This window comes from Protobothrops mucrosquamatus, unplaced genomic scaffold (assembly GCF_001527695.2).
Source record: "Protobothrops mucrosquamatus isolate PMUCROS unplaced genomic scaffold, P.Mucros_1.0 scaffold497, whole genome shotgun sequence".
NCBI classification, from domain to species: domain Eukaryota; kingdom Metazoa; phylum Chordata; class Lepidosauria; order Squamata; family Viperidae; genus Protobothrops; species Protobothrops mucrosquamatus.
Genome location: NW_015386813.1, coordinates 51,434 through 71,094, shown reverse-complemented (window position 1 = coordinate 71,094; position 19,661 = coordinate 51,434). Strand labels below are relative to the sequence as shown.

General features: G+C 39.1%; 1 protein-coding gene across 1 annotated transcript in view; it reads left to right on the top strand.

Annotated features, from left to right (window-relative positions):
* The first annotated feature begins 557 nt into the window (after positions 1-557).
* Positions 558-19,661, top strand: part of CDYL2 (chromodomain Y like 2) — a 25,570-nt gene continuing 6,466 nt past the window's right edge. Inside the window, exons 1-4 of the mRNA XM_015816780.1 lie at positions 558-689; positions 4,945-5,539; positions 16,853-17,070; positions 18,763-18,935. Of these exons, the coding sequence (XP_015672266.1) occupies positions 558-689; positions 4,945-5,539; positions 16,853-17,070; positions 18,763-18,935 (1,118 nt within the window). The remainder of the gene's footprint in view (positions 690-4,944; positions 5,540-16,852; positions 17,071-18,762; positions 18,936-19,661) is intronic.

Here is a 19,661-nt window from a genome sequence, read left to right as displayed (position 1 = left end):
CACTTAACAGACATTCAAATTCAACATCACCCCTTCCGTCCAAATGGCCCATTAGCTTGAGCTTCAACTGTAGTTGAATAATTGATTACATCTAACATTAGAAATGGAAAAGGGGGCATCTTAAGCTATAAGAAGGTGGATTCTGATTGAATGTTACAAAGAAAAGCTTCCTAACAGTAAACTCAGTTGGAAGCATTATTTATTTGTTTGTTTGTTTATGCATGCTTACCCTGTTTATAAGCCTCCCTAATCAACTATGAATCTGGATGGCAAGCCACCCAGTGGGTATACACAAAACCAAATTATGAAGTCCAAACAAATTAAAACTAAAACTAAATGTACAAGAAGCACCCGCAGAAGGAGTGACAGAATCTGAGGGTGGAGTTAAAAGAGGGATCAGCCTAGAATTCCTACATAGCCACAAGCGAACTAAGTCCAATCCCCCTTGAATTCAGTGGACACTTACCTAACTCCAAGCAGGTGCTAACCATTAGTTGAAAAGAGTCCTGTGCATAGGCTATGTAATAAATAAATCAAATTTAATTGGACCTTCACATATGGACCTGTCTTTTGCACCTGATAACATTAGAACTAACAAGAGGTCAAATGCCCATCAGACAAATGAGAGACGAATGAGTGTCCAGTCTTTTCTTAAAAACTCCAGTGATGGACTAGCCATGCTTCTGGAGGCAAGCCATCACTGATTAATTGTTCTCACTGTCAGGAAATTTCTCCTTAGTTCTAGGTCAGATGTGTCTTTAGTGGTGTTCCACCCATTACTTCTTGTCCTGCCTTCAGGTGCTTTGGAGAATAGGTTGACCCATTCTTCTTTGTGGCAGCCTCTTAGATATTGGAAGATTGCTGTCATGTCCCCCCTTTAGGCCTTCTTTTCATTAAATTAGACATACCAAATTCCGGCAGACGTTCTTCATATGCTTTAGCCTTCAGTTCCCTAATCATCTTTCTTGTTCTTCTCTGCACTCTTTCTAGAATCTCAACATCTTTTTTTGTATCGTGTTTTTTTTTAATATTTGTGAGACCGGCAAGATTACAGGAAATTTTAAGAAATAGAGATCAAAGAGAAGATACTTTCTATATCTTCTGGGTCACTGGAAAGGAGATATTTTAGATTCTAGTAGCTGGAAAAATCAATTCGAATCTTAGAATTGGGTCTCTGCAGTGCAAAGGTATAAAAACTGGAGACCTTGAATTGTTCACAGTTCCCATAAGCTTTGAATAGGACCTTGGTAATTGGTCATTAGAAATGTCATACATACAGTCATCGGTTGAAATTGTTTTCATTAAATGAAATGATTGCGTCCGTAGTTTGTTCAGTCAACAAATTTCATTTGTGCTTCTTCAGGCGAAATGGTTAGTCTCCAGGTGATTTTTAGCTGTTAAAAAATTTCCAGATATCTTCAGCTAGAGAGGATGTTATACTTTCTGATGTTAAAGTTATTCATTTTATTTTAATTGTTTAGTTGGGGGAATGCCACGCGTACTGGTGATTATTCTCTTTCCTTTCTTTTGAACTTTATTTTGAAAAAAAAAAGTCGTGTTTTGTTTTCCAATAAAACAACATCGTTCAGTGTAACGATCAAGATTATCACTTTGTTGAGGTGGAACCCAGCTTTTCCAGGTTTTCAGGACATGGCTGTTATTAGTTTTCCTTGAGATACTTTTCCCATATATGCCTTCCCTAATTCAACATTCATTCAGTGTGTAGAGAGCCATCTGTATAGCCAGTGGTGGGATATTCTCAAGAGATGCTTGAAATCTGTTTGAAATTTGAGATCTGTTGAAACAGATGTTTCCTTGCCTCACTAGTTTGCACAGAAGTGTAAATTTTTTGGAAATTTTGATGCAATGCAGAAGGAAAGGAGGGGGGGTGGTCCTTTCTTCCCCATATGGATTTGGGGGGGAAATTAAAATACAATATTTAATTTGTAGCACACTGTACAGAGTCATATTTTAGCTTTCATATATAAAAGTCACTATAAAATATTATAAATAAATAAGTGGATGACCAAGCATGTTTTATATATAAAAATAAAAAGTTAGGCTCTTTCAGACAGTTGAGGTACAGTTTGCTGAATATTTTAACCATTGCTACAAATTGCAGAATAAAATACTGAATTCTAAAGAAAGTCATGAGCCTCAATTTTAGCATGTTTAGGAGAAGACAGAAAGTTTATCCATTGAAAACAAAAGAAACCATCAGTATTTCAGTAAATCAAATAAAGTTATGTAGTCTTTGCCTTCCACAGTATTAAAAAATATACAAAAAAACATATTAGAAAAGGCTAAAAGGGGTGGACTAGGGCTTAGAATCCGTGCTTTGCAATATAAAAACTTGAATAAGTTCCATTTTGAATTGATTTTGAATTATTATCATTTATCAACAGTTTCAGCATCTTCTGATCGGTTTTATTTCTTTTACCAATTTCATTCATTTTTGGACCACTGCAAGCTTCTCCGTCTGTCTTCTACATTTGATTTGGTGTATTTTCAAAAACAGTCCAATTTCTATGATGCCGTTCAAAATGAAAATATCCCCAAATATTGATGTTTCCAAAAATTCATTAAAAGAAGAGCTACGGTGCTTTAGGGCAGGATTTTTAAAGACAGGATTTTTGAGAAAGCTTTGAGAGAGAATCTTGTCTAACTTAGAACTCCATAGCTTGGATTGTACTTGGAAACTTTCATTCTTGGTGATCTTCATTTCTTTCTTGGTAGCTTTTGTTATTGTTCATCTCTGTTGTTTGTTATTCTCCCGTATTGTATATTTTACACTTCCACTGTAAAAGTTAAAGAGTCAAAGAAATATAAGCTGTTCAAGAACGCCTCTGGACAACAGTGATATATAAACTCCAGTACCGAAGCACTAACATTATACGTTTTAAATTCACATTTAAAAGTTCTGTACTTTTAATTGAGAGTGCACAATATTATGCTTAAAAACTCTGCTAATGACACTCACTGGATGTCATTAATTTTTAATCATTTGTAGCATTCTCAAAAGCTACCACAAAACACCGTGGGAGTTCCTCACAGTTGTATCATATGTTACCAGGAAAGCTGGAACAATAAATTTGACCACCACACTCCCTAAAAAGTAGCTATGGTGAACCAGTAAATACTTTCTCTCATCTTAGAACCGGTTAAGAAAAAAAAATATTTAAAATATTCAAGTTCATAAAGAATTCTGGTATAAATAAAGACGCCTTGTGCCGTAAAAAATCCATTCTCCCATGCTGTTATTTATAGCTCTCTTTTAATCTCTCTTATTTTTTTTCTTAATAATCGCATTATATTGTTGTTTTAACTTTGTTTACTTGATTGTGTTATTGCACACACCCAGAGTCATGTATGTGAGATAGGCAGAAATTTACTCAGAAATAATCCCCACTGATGTCACTGAAATTCCCAAATAAACATGCCTGGGATTACCAACTTTTATACTGGTAAACTACCAGCCAGGCTAGAAGGGGGAATTAAGCAGGGACCTAGCTTGGAGTTCTCGCATATCCACAAGAGGCATCAGCCTCAGCTCTCCCAGGATCCATGAAATCTTACTGTGAGAATCCAGTTATATTTCATTTCTAGTTATCTACTATGGAAAAAACCCATTTCTGCTCTCTCTGGATTCTGCCATACTAGGAAGGGGAAGGGGGATGAACAGGGGGGTTTTATGGCTCTCACTTCCTTCATTAAAACTTCAAAAGGACTGGATGTTGATTCTCACCAAGAGGACTGACCATAACAATATGGCCATCGCCTTTCATCTACTCTCTCTGAAGTCTCCCTTTTGCCGGCAGTAAGGAAAAAGGAGGGGAACAAGGATCGTCGCCCGGAAGAACTGTGGGGTGGGGGGGGCTGCTTGGGAACGCTTAAAACATTGAAGGATGGGAGAGAATTTCTCAGATCCTGTCTAGCACGCCTACAATCATTTTCTCTTAATAAATATGCCCGTTGGAAGAGATATTCCAAGAGTTCTGTATTCTTAAGATGTAAAGTGAGGTGGGTCCTTACACTTATCTGGTTGTTCCCAGGGGGAAAGCAAAGAGTCTGGGGAGATTTTTGTAACATAGACCAGGGCTTTTCAACCTTTTCACCCGCTGTACCACTTTTAGGATATGGCAACATCCGAGTACCACCAGGCGCCTAGCAAGGTGTCAAAAACTTGATACCCCCCCCAAAAAAAGGAAAAAAGTGATAAAGTACAGGTAGTCCTCGACTTACAACAGTTCGCTTAGTGACTGTTCGAAGTTACAATGGCACTGAAAAAAGTGCCCCCCAAGCCACAGCCGAGCAAGACACCTGCCTGCCCGCCCGGCGATGCTTTTCCTCCTGTCCGAGGTTTTCATAGTTGTGAGCATTTCTGTTGAGGATTGGCAGCGGGGGTGGGGTGGGGGGTGTTTGGTTTTTATTCCCCCCGTCTGCTGGGTGGTTGCAGCAGGTTTTGGTCACTTCACATGACCCTGGGACACTGTGACCGTCATAAATATGAATCAGTTGCCAAGCATCTGAATGTAAATCACAAGAGCCTGGAAATGCTGCAACATTCCAGCTGATCGGCGCTTCTTCTGGGCTCAGCAGAAGCGCCAGGATCAGCGCCGAGCTCCAGCTGGAGCCTGGCGCTGATCCTGGCGCTTCCACTGAGCCCTGCCAGCCCTGCAGCTCCAGCCATCTCTCGCTCAGGCTTGTGCGGTGCTGCCACCGGTTCAGCTCATTCCCCTCTCCTGCTACCACTTTTCTAGGATGGTCGCGTACCACCTGCCAGGTGCCAATGTACCACAGGTGGTACCCCTACCACTGGTTGAAAAGCCTTGACATAGATAACTAAAGCTATTCACGAATGGCTCTCGTTGCTTGTACCTGACACTATTACTATTTTCCACCTAGCAGATTACCATTTTTTCTTTCCCTTTGTTTTCCTATTAGGTCGAAAGGATTGTAGACAAAAGGAAGAATAAAAAGGGCAAATGGGAATATCTCATACGGTGGAAAGGTTATGGAAGCAACGAAGACACATGGGAACCAGAACATCACTTATTGCACTGTGAGGAATTCATTGATGAATTCAATGGACTACACGTCACCAGGGAAAAGCGCGCTAAACACGGGAAACAAGCCAACGTGCCCAAATTTTTACGAGAAAGCAGGGGGTCATCCCTGGACAAGATAACCCACAGACCCTCAGACTCTGGGAAAAGCAAAGGACTCTCCCATAAAAGGAAGCGCATGACCTCCACCTTTCAAAAGCCAAAAAAAAGCTACGGAGCGAAACCGGCCTCTTCAAACGACAGAGCTGCTAAAACCGTATCGTACCGGACTACGCCGAGTGGCTTGCAAATCATGCCCCTGAAAAAGCCACACAACGGCTTGCCGAATGGAGATGCCCCTTTCGAGAAGGATTCTGCTCACTTGGGGAATGGCTCCCAAAAGGCCAGCGAGGAGCTAAATGAAGCTGAAGGAGAAGCCAATTTGCCCGGCGTTCTCGAAGTCAACAACGAGACGCCCATCATGAATGGTATCGGTATGTGGATTATCTTTATATGACGCCATCTTAATTTTTTTTTAACTTGGAATAGTATTGCAATAATGATGTAATACTTTGATTGATTGATTGATTGTAGTGCCATCAAGTCATTGATGACTCTTAGCAACCATATAGATTTTTTTCCAGGGCAATCTGTCCCTAACTTGGTCCTTCAGGTCTTCCAACAATGCATCCATCACCACTGTGACTAAGTCTAGCCACCTTCCTGCTGGTTGTCCTCTTCTTTTTCCTTCCGCTTTTCCCATAGAGCCAATTTGGTAGTCAGTTAGAAGTCAGGAGACTGTGAGTTCTAGTCTCGCCTTAGGCATGAAAAGCCAGACCTTGGACCAGTCCCTCTGTCTCAGCCCAACCCACCTCAGAGGGGGGGAAAGGGATGGAAAAAAGTGTATTATATATGTTCGCTGCTTGAGTTATTTATAAAAATAATAAAGGCAGGATAAAATCAAATAAATAAAGATTAGAGCCTCCTCTAAATGGCTTTGCATTATTGGATGGATGGATGGATGGATGGATGGATGATCAGTTGGAGATTGAATGGCTAGACCTCTTTTGTGTTGATCTGTCCTCAACCACAGTGGTCCAGGGTAATTATGATGCCATGAGTCTCCCATTTTCAGTGGTTTTTCTGGAGGTATTTTGCTGATTTAAGTAAAGTGGACCAAGGCAGTCATAAAATGGATTCCACTTGATAAAAGGCGTCCACAAAAAAGACCTAAAACAAGATGTAGCGACGACATCAACAAGTATCGTGGCCCCAATTGGCAAAGAAAGCTCCAGACCGTATTAGTTGGAAACATGTGGAAGAGGCCTTCATCCTGTAGTGGATAGACAATGGCTAGATGATGAAGTAAGGTATTGGTGTTCTAAAGCCAAGCACATTTTATTTCTTTAGTGTCCTGATAAAAACTATGTGAAAATAGACTGCTGGTTTAGGATAATGTATCAGAAAAATTCAGGAGTGCTCATCTAGGTTTTCTCTTCATTCGGGATCCCTCTCAAACGCACAGGCTTGAATTTCTGTTTCTGTTCTACTGTTTCATGTTAAGACTGAGTAGTTTTCTTCTCCATGGATCTCACAAATTCATCTCAGCTTTTACAACTAAGGAATTGGCTTGTTCTGTGATAGGTCAGAAGAAACGGCTGATAGTTCGCCTTCAGGAAGTAAAGAGGGCAGAAACTAGAAGACGATGTTTCTCAGTGGTAGCATCAACTCTCTGAAACACCCTTGCAAGTCAAATCAAACTGTTCCCCTGCCTGGTGGCATTTAGGAAAATGCAAAAACTGAGCCCTTTCGGAAAGTGTCTTTAGTTCAAAATTAGCCCGTGTTTTATTTAATTAATGTGTTTGATTCCCTTATGATGTGTTAATTCGAGATGTTTTTAATTAGAAGAACTATAAGTGGATTAGGTTTACTTATACAGTATCTTGTAAACTGTTGAGAGCCATTCTTGATTGCAGGCGAATACGCACGCAATTAATTAAGCTATGAGAATTGCTGGTTGACTATACTTTTTCTTATGCTTCCCAATATACAAATCTTGTCATGGTTTTGTTTTTGTTTTTTTAAAAAACTTAGTTGATCTAATCTTTGCCAAGCCATTTTTAGAATTCAGAATATTGTTTCTGTGTCTTTTTTAATCAACATTAAGTGGGTCAAAAAATAAGATGGGAGAGAGAAAGTGGATGAAAGGATAAGAAGGGACCAGCAGTCCAATGATGGCAGAATCCCAACATGGATGAATTATTGTTTCACTGTGAGCATAATAGTCTGTGGAATCTGATCAAATAGCTTTATGCTATAGGATAGGATAGGATAGAATAGAATAGAATAGAATAGAATAGAATAGAATAGAATAGAATAGAATAGAATAGAATGCGGGATAGGATAGGATAGGATAAGATAGGACAGAATAACAGAGTTGGAAGGGACCTTGGAGGTCTTCTAGTCCAACCCCCTGCTCAGGTAGGAAGCCCTATACTATTTCAGACAAATGGTTGTCCAATCTCTTCTTGAAAACTTCCAGTGTTGGAGCACCCACAACTTCTGGAGGCAGGTTGTTCCACTAAATAAAAACCAAGTACTCATTAGATCAAGATCATTGTCTACATTCAGGTTATATAGTTTTGCCTGGTCTTGGTCTGCAGCAACACATTCTTGAATAGAGCTTCAGAGCCAACGAGAGAAGACCAGTTGGCATGGAATTGTTGCTGTCTGAAACTGATTGCGGTAATTCCACAAATATCTGGTTGGTCTCTTTGAATGCTAGATAAAATTGACTTTTTGGGTGATGGGCTCTTTCAGAAGGATCAACACAGTGCAGATGTTCAGCGGTCAAAGGCCAATTGATTTAAACCAGAAGAAGATGAGGTCAGAGAAATAGCAGTGACCTGACGCTCATACAGGCAAACAATGATAAGCATACTACTGTTATTATATTGATGATCATCTAGGAAGATTTGATGCTCTACATTAAGTTCTATAGTGGAATAAGAAGAGAGGTAAATGAGTAAGAATGCAATAGAAAATCAAATGACTTGTGATTTGTATTCTTCTCACCATTAAGAGGGAGTTCATAAGCTCTCCAAATTCTGCCACAACACTATTGACATTAAGGCTTAGATCTTTTCCAACTACCATATCTATGGTTATCTTTGGGCCAATTACTTGATTGTCAATATATTGTACTATTATTTTGACATCATAGCGTATCCATTTCATGATGAATTAGTATATAAATCCAGTTAGTACCTTGTCTTGTCTAGATTATGCAGTTATGATTATGATGCTGTTAATGGTTGAATCCATACCTAATCATACTTAGCATGGACTTGATGAAACCATTAATGTTTAACATAACCATGAGCAGCAAGTCCTGTTGATTTCATTGGGTCTACTCAAAGCATGTTCGTTTTTGTTTGCCAACAATCCAGGTAAAACTACTGGTTCTCCTTTCGTTTTCCAGATGTTGGGCACTATGCAACTTGAAACATGAAGGCAGTTTGCTATTTTTAGGTGGCTTTTGAGCCTGTAAACTGACAAAAGCTTTCCAGCACATATTCAGATGAAATGTCCTCTCTTCTTCACACTCCTACTCCATTTGTTCCTTCAAAGCTTTATGCTTTGCTGCTCTCATTCAAGTCAGTTCACTCCTGCTGGTAGCCACAAAAGGAAGCTGGATTCTTTTATTTTCATTTTTATCCCCGCTTCTCTGAGGCAGACGAGCCTGCATAGCTTGCTTTGCCCAGCCAGGCAGTCCCATGTGCAAGAGCAGAGCCAAAAGGAGAAAGACGAGTCAGCAAAATATAAGAGGCAAAGGAGAACCAAATCATGAGACCACCACTAGAAATAAGGGAGGGCAGAATTAATGCACAGATTAATTAGCTTAATTCATTAACGGTGGTGCTAATTTTGTACCCCGTTTTTTTAAAGCCACTCAAGGCCTGGGGTGAGCAGTGAATCAACTAAAACCTTGCGAAAGAGGGCAAAGAAGAGTGACAAAGATGATTTGGGGGGCTGAAGGCTAAAACATATGAAGAACGGTTGCAGGAATTGGGTATGTGTAGTCCTAATGAAAAGAAGGACCGGGGATGACATGATAGCAGCCTTCCAGTATTTGAGAGGCTGCCACAAAGAAGAGGGGGTCAAGCTATTCTCCAAAGCACCAAAAGGCAAGACAAGAAACAATGGATGGAAACCGAACAAAGAGAGAAACAACCTAGAACTAAGGAGAAATTTCCTGATAGTGAGAACAATCAACCAGAGGAACAGAAGTTTTGGGTGTTCCAACACTGGAGGCTTTTAAGAAGGGACTGGACAACCATTGTCTAAAATGGCATAGCGTCTCCTACTTGAACAGGGAGTTGGGCTAGAAGACCTCCAAGGTCCCTTCCAACTCTGCTATTCTGTTATTCCGAAATAAATTCAGCATTTTGAGGAGAAATGTTTTCTTTAATTGGCTTCCTGCCAATCTTTGATTACATTCTGATTTTCTCCCACATCTCTTGTGGTCTGATTTCAAGGGGCAAATTTTGCAGGACGTTTCTTATTCAAACGAAGGACCCTTTTCAAAAATATTGACCCTGGCGATTCAGATGTAAACATAGCACTGGATGAGTACACAGTGGCTTAATATTTTTAACACGCTTGCTTTTACTCCTAGGACCGTTCATTGGAAGAGCATTCAAGACAGCACCTTCTGAATAAAATGCAAATATCCAGCCCAACGAAAATCAGTTCCTAAAATTTTGCTCGCTAGCTCATTTGTTCTTAAAATTCACTTACCCCTGCAGCTATTTATAAAAAATTTAAATTTCATGCATACAGCAATGTCCTTGTGACTTGTCAAGGATTTTACTTATCCTTCACGTCTCCAAGCTAATTTGTCCAAGTTCCTCTTGCAGACTTTCTGCAGCTATTCCTTATAATTAGTGGCCTTTGGGTGGGGATTGAATGAATGAGCTATGTGCGATGGCAGCAGCCATTTTGAAGTTCTCAAGAACCCCAAAGTATCTCTGAACCAAATTCCCTGGAAGGGAACCCTCACTTTGATGTTCCCAAATGAATTTCACGCTCTTCCTGGAACAAAAGAGCTACTCTCAGCAATCCAAAACAAACCAAAAAAAATCCACCTTCCTTGTCCATTCAATACACAGCTAAATAATAATGAAACTCCTGTTCTATTCAATTTTCTGTGGTGTGTTCCTCCTTTCTAAATGTTCTTTGTTACTTAGGAAATCTTGATATAGCTCCACATCTGCTGACAGACCCTTTTGTGTCCAGATGCTGCTGCTGTCTTGGAACATCGCTTCCAAATTTCAGAAATAGGAAGAATGAGATATTGCTTGCAGTAACAGACATTGTGGAGAAGTAGAGGAAGAGGGAGAAAAGCAAAGTGGAGTACGACTGTCACCCTTTGCAGGCCAAAGCCTTTACACCAGGGGTCCCCAACCCCCGGTCCGTGGACCAGTACCGGGCCGCAGCATGCCAGCAACCGGTCCGCACAAACAAAGCCCCATCCGCGGGATGCAGGCAGCACCCAAAACCACACACCCTCCGTTCCACGGAAAAACCTCTCTCCCTGGTGCCCCAAAGGTTGAGGACCTTTGCTTTACACTTTAAAATGCAGTCATGTCGGAATCAAAAAGTGTAGTTCCCTCTGCAAATAAGCTCAATTTGCAGATGTGAGGCTTTTTCTGGTTGTCTCTCAGCCCATTCTGGCCCAGAGTTTGATAACATCCAGGACATCTGTTGTGGTTTCTTTGATTCCCAACTATTTTCTGACATCTTCTACTAGAATGCCTCGCCTTCTGCTAACTTCTTTCAGACAATGGAATAAAAAGGGGTTGTTTTCTTAAGGTTTTTTTTATGTTGTTGTTGTTGCTTTTTTTTTTTTTTTAAAGACTCTTTCCATAGGTTTAACTCTCCCCACAATTTGTAAACAAATATCTGTTCTATTTCATATATTTTTTTAAAAAAAACTAAAGCAATCAAACCGACCATGGAGGGGGAAAAGTCTTATTGAGCCAATTGAAGATTTACAAAAGAATGCGAAGATTTTTGACGTTCCAAAAAGTTTCAGGAGACTAAATACATTTAAAAATAGAATAAGTGTAAAACTGTAGACAGGAAACTTTCCTTCAATTGACTGTTAAAGAAGTTTTAAGTATCTGTTTAAGGATTTTTAAAAAAAAAATATTTTTCAGAATTAACAATAAAATAGAAAGTTATAAATGGGCTAAGGGTCCAGATGGATTTAATAAAGTTTGAAAATTTATTACAAACCTTCCCATTGGAAACTATTCATGATTTTGCATTTGGAGGAAAAACAACATAATAAGGAGAGACTTTGAAGTCTGAACAGTAGAGGGCATCAGAAAGAAATAAAACAATGGATGTATTGAGAGATACTGTATTTATTAGCAATGGACTCAGAAGTTAACTTTAAAGATTTCTGCCATTATTGATAGATTTTATCATATGGATGTAATAAGATTGATAAGACTGAAGTTGGTGCAAATGTGGACTTAAAAATGAGAAGCTACAAGAAGGGTATGGGAAAAGATGAAATATTGAATGTACAAATGAAATCGACTGGGGTTCTAATAACTAAAAACTAAATAATAGATCAGAAGAACGATTTGGACAACCTTTGCTGAAAATCAGAAGAGTATTTTGGATAACCTTTTTTTATTGTATTTACAAAAGAAATGTGTTAATGTTGCCAGTAATTTTGTGAGAAGAGACAAATGAAAATGAAAAGAAACCAATTCTGTTTGGACATTATTTGAAGGGACTAACAATTAAGATTGTTGAGAGCAAGTTTGTGTTAGTTTTATATGTACAGGTAATCTTCAGTAAAACTACTTCCAATAAAACTACTTGCTCAAAGAAAGGGGGGGAAAAGATGTTGTGCTGATTAGAAGATGCTCCCCGTTGCCTTGGATTTCCTTCCTTGCACCAAAGAGAGAACACTGTCCTATTCTCTCTGCGCATAACTTTGATCCACCTTCCGTCATCACCATCTGTTGTTTTAGTGAACTTTGAGGAGACGGTGCAGTTTAAGCTGCTGTTAGCTTAGGTGTTTTCAGTGTTTATTTAATGCACAGCAGGCCATGCCCACCACCCTGTGTTGGTAAGCTCTCTGTTTTTCACTTTGCACAATTAAAAGAAATGATCACCTGCAGGTGAACCATTGCTTGAATGCCTGTCAATGGGGGTTGCTGGCTGGCTGGGGGGAGAATGCTGGGAGGCTGCGTTCCGCCTCTTTATTCGCTTTTCAACCACTGGGCTAGTTGCACAGCTTTCAGCAAATGAGGAAACAACCAATTATAACGATAAGCTGATTGATGAAAAGGCTTAGGTTGTGTTGCATTTCCCTCAAGGATTAACCCCCCTGCCCTCTTCTGTTACACGCCGTGTTGCCAGCAGCTGTTGCTTCCTCTTCAAAAACAAGTCGATACCCATCACAAGAAGCCCACAAGTCTATTTTTCTTCCCGTGCCCGGTTCGTTTGTCATGGCTTTTTCCCTAAGCAACAGCAGATTTTAGACAGTTTAAGTGAGTTTCGGTTTCATTTATAACTTACAGGAGCCAGTTAATTTTTTTTTTATCGAGGGTGGTTGGTCACCTGCGTAAGGATAAACCTTCTTCCAAAAACTGTGTGTCGTCAGTCATTAAAGTCAGTTAATATCTGTGCATTGCTAGTATTTAAGATTTGAGAGTAGCTCTTCTAATGGAAGAAGGATGACTTGAGCTGAATGCTTAGTAGCACATCTTCTTCTACGAGAGAGGAGGGGCAGCTTCTCACAGTGATGTCTGTAGGGAGGGTCAGAATTGACAAGGTGGCAGACGGGGTGTGTTGAGACGAAAGACCTGCCCGTTTTGTACATGTGCAACCAGCTCCTCAACAAGAAGTAGTAGACCAAAAGAAACTGGAGAACATCAGCTGTCCAATTTCTTTCCATTGTTTCTTAGCCCGTTGTTTTATGCAGGCTTTTGTTATCCTTCAAACGGAATCCATTGTTAGAGGGTATATAATGATTATCTGAAGAGTGTATTTTGAGACTGGAAAGGAATATTCCCAGAGTGAGTTGTTTTAAGGGTTTACCAAAGTGAGTTCGTGAAGGTTCTGTGTTCCTGAGGGAGGTGGCTCTCAAAACACGTCTCACAAAATTTCAATGAATTGCTGTTTTTCCAGCAACCGTCAGAGAATTTTGACTTTGGGGTACTTTCTCCCAATTTTACTTTCTTTATCCTTTATAAAGAAAGCAAAATTTTCTTCAGCGGGGGTACCTCACACCAATGGCTTTTTTTTTTACTTCTAAATGTGCCACAAAGGAAAAAAAACTTCCTTTCTTTCATTTTTCCATGCAGAGTTTTAGGTTTTCCTAATATTTTTGAAAGAGTATAATGTACATGGTGTCAAGGAGCACGCTGGCACCAAAAACATTGGAACAAGCCTGTCAAAGACTGTTTTTTCAAATTGCCATGTTTAACAACAGAAGTAGAACATTCTTAAATACTGTACATAAGGATCAATTGTGTGAACTACATTAAATTAGTGTAATTTAATTTTTAACTACATGAAACCTTGGTTTTGTCCTACCTCACACTCTGTAAGGTACCTAAGCTCTGGTGTATTTATGTCTCTGTGTGTGTCTGTGTGTGTGGGTGTTTTGGAGAGAGACCGGCAGAGCCAGGGGGATGAGTCAAGCAGGGCATCAGTTTAGAGTCTCTACATAGTCACAAGAGGATTAAGTCTAACTCTTCTTGAAAGCTGTTGACCCTTATCTAGGTTCAAACGGTTAGTCTCAGAAAATTCCTGTACATAGGCTTGAGCAATAAATCAGTAATTTTGAGCCCTCATTTGTGGACCTGGTTTTTTGCACCTGAGTCTGTGTTTGTCTATGTGTATCATTGGCATGGACTGTCCAGAGCTGCTCTGGGAGGGAGATGGTGGTTTTTAAATACAACATAAAAATAAATGTATAAAACTGAAGTAATTTCTCTGACCTCTTTTATTAAGATTTCATCGTTAAAATAATGAGATAAAAAAGGCATGTTTCATCTATTCTCATGTTAGAAACATGTTCTAAGGCAGGGGTCTCCAACCTTGGCAACTTTAAGACTTGTGGACTTCAACTCCCAGCCAGCAACTCCCCAAGGATCCCTCATTTTCAGAAGTTGTTTGCCGTTGCCTGCTTCCAAGGGCTGAGAGAAAGTGACTGGCCCAAAGTCATCCAGTTGTCTTTGTGCCTAAGGTGGGAGTCTAACCTGATGCCTTATCCACCATTGGCTCTCATTATGCATACATAGAAATTTTCAAAAAGAGATCATTTAACTTTATATCATGGGGAGGCTTTCAAATCCTGTTGGCTTGGATTCATTAAAGCAATATAACTGGACCAAAGATGTCCAGAGTGTACTTGAACATAAGACCTCTTGAGTTTCCAGAGGAAATACCCAGTATAAATCCAACAATTACAAATAAATAAAATTCAGAACAAACATTTTGAGACCACAGTCTTGTGAGCATGAAATTGCTGTCCAATTTGAAAAAGGTTATTTTGAAGTTGTTGAAAATATTCCAGTGCTGTTTTGCTTGTGTCAGATAACATTGCTTCTTGCAAGTTCAGGACAGTTATTGTAGCCTTAATATGAGGTTTTTTGAACTTGAAATAGGAAATTTCAAGCTTGAAATTATCCCACATTCAAAGCTCATGCACGCCATTGATGAATAAATACTCAAGGTTTTCTGCATGAGTTAGTAAAACTGTCAACTATTTTAATATCAGTTTCTTATATTATTTTTAAGAGAAATATACAAATATTTATGACATCCACAAAACTCTCAATTTTTGCCTTAATTTGACTTTGATTTTTTTTGTCAACTGACTTTAACCTTGTCTCTGTGTCTAAAGGTTAAATCATTTGGTCTAGTTGCCATAATTCAACCTTTAGACATCTTTGACCTGGATGGTTGACTCTTCATTGACATATTTAACCTTGTCTGTTTGACCAGCAGAGTCTGCAAAGTTTCTTTTCCAAGTCTTCCCAGAAGTACTAGGAAATGAAAGGAACAGGATTTGAGGTCTTATTCACATATTTGTGAATCTGTTTGCTAATAACTCTCCTCTTGTTCTACTTTATTACAGGGTAACTATATTTCCATAGATATTAAGTTTAAAACTAACCAAGTTGGACATATTCTCTGACTACAACTGCTGCTTCTTTAACTAATCTAATTAAACATGTTGGACAAACACAACCAGTGGTTTATGTGTGAGATAACTCATAGTACCCAGTTGTAATTTGGAGATTACATGAATGACATTATATGCATCAATAAATCACATGTTAGTGTTCTTCGGTTTAACACTCATGGAAGGGAGAAGATAATAAAAATTTCATTACTAACTTCAGATGGACTCGTACAAATTAATTGAAGGGATTCCTCTGTATGATTAATAATCACCATCTATAATCACTTCACAAACTTACTCAAGTAGGACTCCATTAAATGTATTGCATATTTCACTCAGGAGAAGAATTAATTAAAGTCTGCTTGGAGAGACAGAAATAAGAAATTCTATAATAATAATAATAATAATAATAATAATAATAATGATGATGATGATGATGATGATGATGATGATGATGATGATGATGATGATGATGTAGACAAAAGTTCCTCTGATACTGGATATTTAAAATAACTTCAGAATAATTTAATGAGCATGATAATGGTGAGTAATGATCCACTGTATTAAGTTAGATGCACAGTTAAAACGGATCCATTGAAATCAACTTTGATGTGATTAATTCCATTTGTTTCACTCAGTGGGTTTATTCTGAGTATGGATCCAGTCCTTTCCTTGCTGGAGTGTAATACTGATAGAGATATCAACGTGTCTTGGGATTGTGCAATCACAAATCTTTCAACAGCCTCAAAAACACTGTAGTCAGACCCCAGCTATGTTAAGCGAAAAACTTCTATTACCTTTGGTTATTCCCAGAGAGATTAATTTACTTTGAATTTTCTTACCAGTCCATCAGGTCTTTAACTAAGCAAAGATTACGCCAGTTCAAATCGTGATCCCAATGGTATAACCTTTGAGTCTAACTGAAATTACAGTAGACGATCCATCTTCATTTGTCCCAGCTCAATATATAAAGTCAAATCTTCTTCGGTTGAATTTGAGGTTTCATCAAACATCAAGATGCACCCATGTAATTTTCTTGGAATGTTGTTGATGTCCATCTTAGGAAAATTGTTTTATCAACTTCCCAGTCTATCTCTCCAGTGTCCCTCATCTAAGGACTAAATAAACCATATCAAATGCCCTAATTTATTAGGCCAACTCTATTTACTGGGCCTGTAAATCACTCACTGCAAGGAGGAGGAGGAGGAGGAGGAGGAGGAGGAGGAGGAGGAGGAGGAGGAGATTAATCAGCCACCAAGTTCTTTGACAGCCTGGTTTACTTTCACCACTAACTCTTCCAAGCATAATTGCTTTCTCCAGTGAGTTTCTTTACATGACATAGACAAAATAAGTGAGATGCAGTTTTGTGATTTTGCCTTCCAGTGACATATCTGCTGTTATACACTCCAGTACTTGCTTGTTAGTCACTTTTAGTTAGTACAGGTACTTAGCCCAATAAATTCTTTCAGTGATGTGGGATGACATGAATAGGGAGTCAGCCCAGAAGAGACACCAGGCAACTTTATCTCTACTTTGGAACGACTGAGAGAATGACTTGTGTCCCTACTTCCTCTTTGCTTTTTGAAAGGTTCCTCTCTTGAAAATGGAGGCCTGAATCTTCATACCACTGTGAAACGGAAACTGGAGAGTGAAAAGGGTTACGTCTTCGATAAGAGACTCAGGTACAGCGTGCGTCAGAATGAAAGCAACTGTCGGTTTAGAGACATTGTTGTACGCAAAGAAGATGGATTCACACACATCCTCCTGTCCAGTCAGACCTCAGATAACAATGCACTGACTCCAGAGGTACGCAGGTGAACATCCAATCAAAGAGAACAGTGGGAAGTGATCAATAGCCATAAAAGCATCCCTCTGTTTATAATTTATCCCCTAATGAAATAACTCCCTTGAATTCCATTTCTAATTTTAATTTTGAAGCCTAGAATGGGGGCTACAGGTTTGAAGTACATTCATCACTTTGCCGACGTTTACTTATATTATTGTACCTTTCCCGTCACATTCATATGTAGAGTTGGATTCAGCTCCAGGTATCAAATTATTGAAGTTTCCTATATCTTGGAATTATTATTTTTTTGAGCTTTCATTCTTGGTCAAGGGTACAATCAATCTGAAGGACAGAAATATTTGAGAGAATAGCTGGACGACAAAGAAAAAGTTACTTCTTAGATAATTACAAATTGGACTTACCGTAGTTGAAAGCATGGGTGTCTGTGGAGTTATTATGCAATTAATAATTCTTCTTGAAGAGAAGAAGTTGGGGTAACTTGATAACTGTCTTCTAGTACTTGAGGGGTGTCACAGAGAAGAAGGTCCAACGTATTCTCCAAAGCCTGTGAGGGCAGGACAAGAAGTAATGAGTAGAAGCTTGTTAAAGAGAGATCCAATCTAGAACTAAAGAGAATTTTCCTGACAGTGCAAATAATTAATAATTATTACTTAATAACACTAATTAATAACAAAAAGTCAATGGAATAGCTTGTCTCCCAGAATTGTGGATGCTCCATTGCTGGATGACTGGACAGCCATTTGACTGGGTTAGAATACGGCTCCTGACTTGAGCAGGGGGTTAGACTAGAAGACCTCTGAGGTTCTTCCCAGCCTTATCACTCTATGTACTAATACAAATTACATAATTTGCATGATGATGTGTTATGTATGACATCCCTGAGGCTTCCGCAGGATGTTTCTGCTGGAAATATCAATCAATATAAATAATATTGAGGTACGGCTGCCATTCATCTTCTGTAAAATAAAATATGCAGTTCCTGCATCTGCCTCTTTTGACTGTATTTGCAGGTGTGAAGGATACCGTGCGTGAAATGACACGATGGTCATGTTGAGGGCAAGCTTCCTGTATTACTTTTCTGATTATCAAAATAGCCATACGTGAGCAGAATTTGAGGGTGTTTCAGAGGCATTTTTGTAAATGGGTATTCCCACCAGCAAAGCAGCTGGTGTCTATAGAGACAAAAAGATTTCCAAACACCCTCATCGGCCTTACACCTTCGCAGTTGAAGCTCTTCATTTGGGCTAAGGCCCATTGCTACTAAAAACCACTTCCCAACCTTTACACAGTCCTAGTTAGCAAAGATCAAAGCTTCCTTGAATCCTGCACTTTGCCTCCTCTTCATCTGGGTCACTCTAAGTCAGGGGTAGTCAACCTTGGCTCTTTTATGACTTGTGGACTTCAACTCCCAGAATTCCTGAGCCAGCACAGCTGGCTCAGGAATTCTGGGAGTTGAAGTCCACGAGTCATAAAAGAGCCAAGGTTGACTACCCCTGCTCTAAGTGGTTGCCATTGCTGTGAGGAAACATCTCAAAAGCGGATAAGAAATGTAGATCTGAAAAATGTTTGAGAAAGGCCGGTAGGAAGCAAAGACGATGTTAATCCTGAGTCAGATTTGAAACCACAAAAAAGCCAGGGGTAAATCTCCACGATTCGTGTCAAAGAACTGGACTGTGGTTGTTTCCCTACAGATTATGAAGGAGGTCCGAAGAGCCCTATGCAACGCGTCTGCTGATGACAGCAAGCTCCTGCTGCTCAGTGCCGTAGGCAGTGTATTTTGTAGCGGCTTGGACTATTCCTACCTAATTGGAAGGTTATCCAGCGACCGACGGAAAGAAAGCACCCGGATCGCTGAGGCTATAAGGTGAATTGGGGGTTTTGGAATCCTCCGGTCAGAAAAATCCAGCATATGACAGAGGATATGGTTTTATTTCATTTTAACGTTTGAATTAGGTTGGTTAGGTCAAATGAAAGGGGTATTGATATTTAGATTATTTAAATTTTCTTGATATTTGCTCAGCATGCTTAGCCGGGTTGATGCAAACTGTTCTGATCCAGAGTTAAGATGCTTTGTAAAACCGGGTCAGACAGATAAACTCAATAAGAATGATTGCAAAACAGATATATAATTATTCAGAAATACTTGCATTTATGGTGGTTGCTTCTGGATATTACACATCTGTTCATTTCTATAGGTGAGAAATTAATGCTTCCTCCATACCACTTCTATAACTTGGATTGGACCATCGGAGACATGCCATGACCCCATGCTTTTTCAGACAAAGACATTCCCAACTGGCTCGTGTCCAGGAAGTCCTGCAATGCCCTTTAGAAACTCCTCCCACTAATTTAATTTAATTTAATTTAATTAATTTAATTTAATTTAATTTAATTTAATTAATTTAATTTAATTTAATTTAATTTAATTTAATTTAATTTAATTTAATTTAATTTAATTTAATTTAATTTAATACATTGACTTATATGCCGCCCTTCTCCCCACGGGACTCAGGGCGGCTCACAGCATATTAAAACAACATAGCACATTTCCCCAATAAAAGCCAATTAAAACCAAATATTTGTAGCTGTG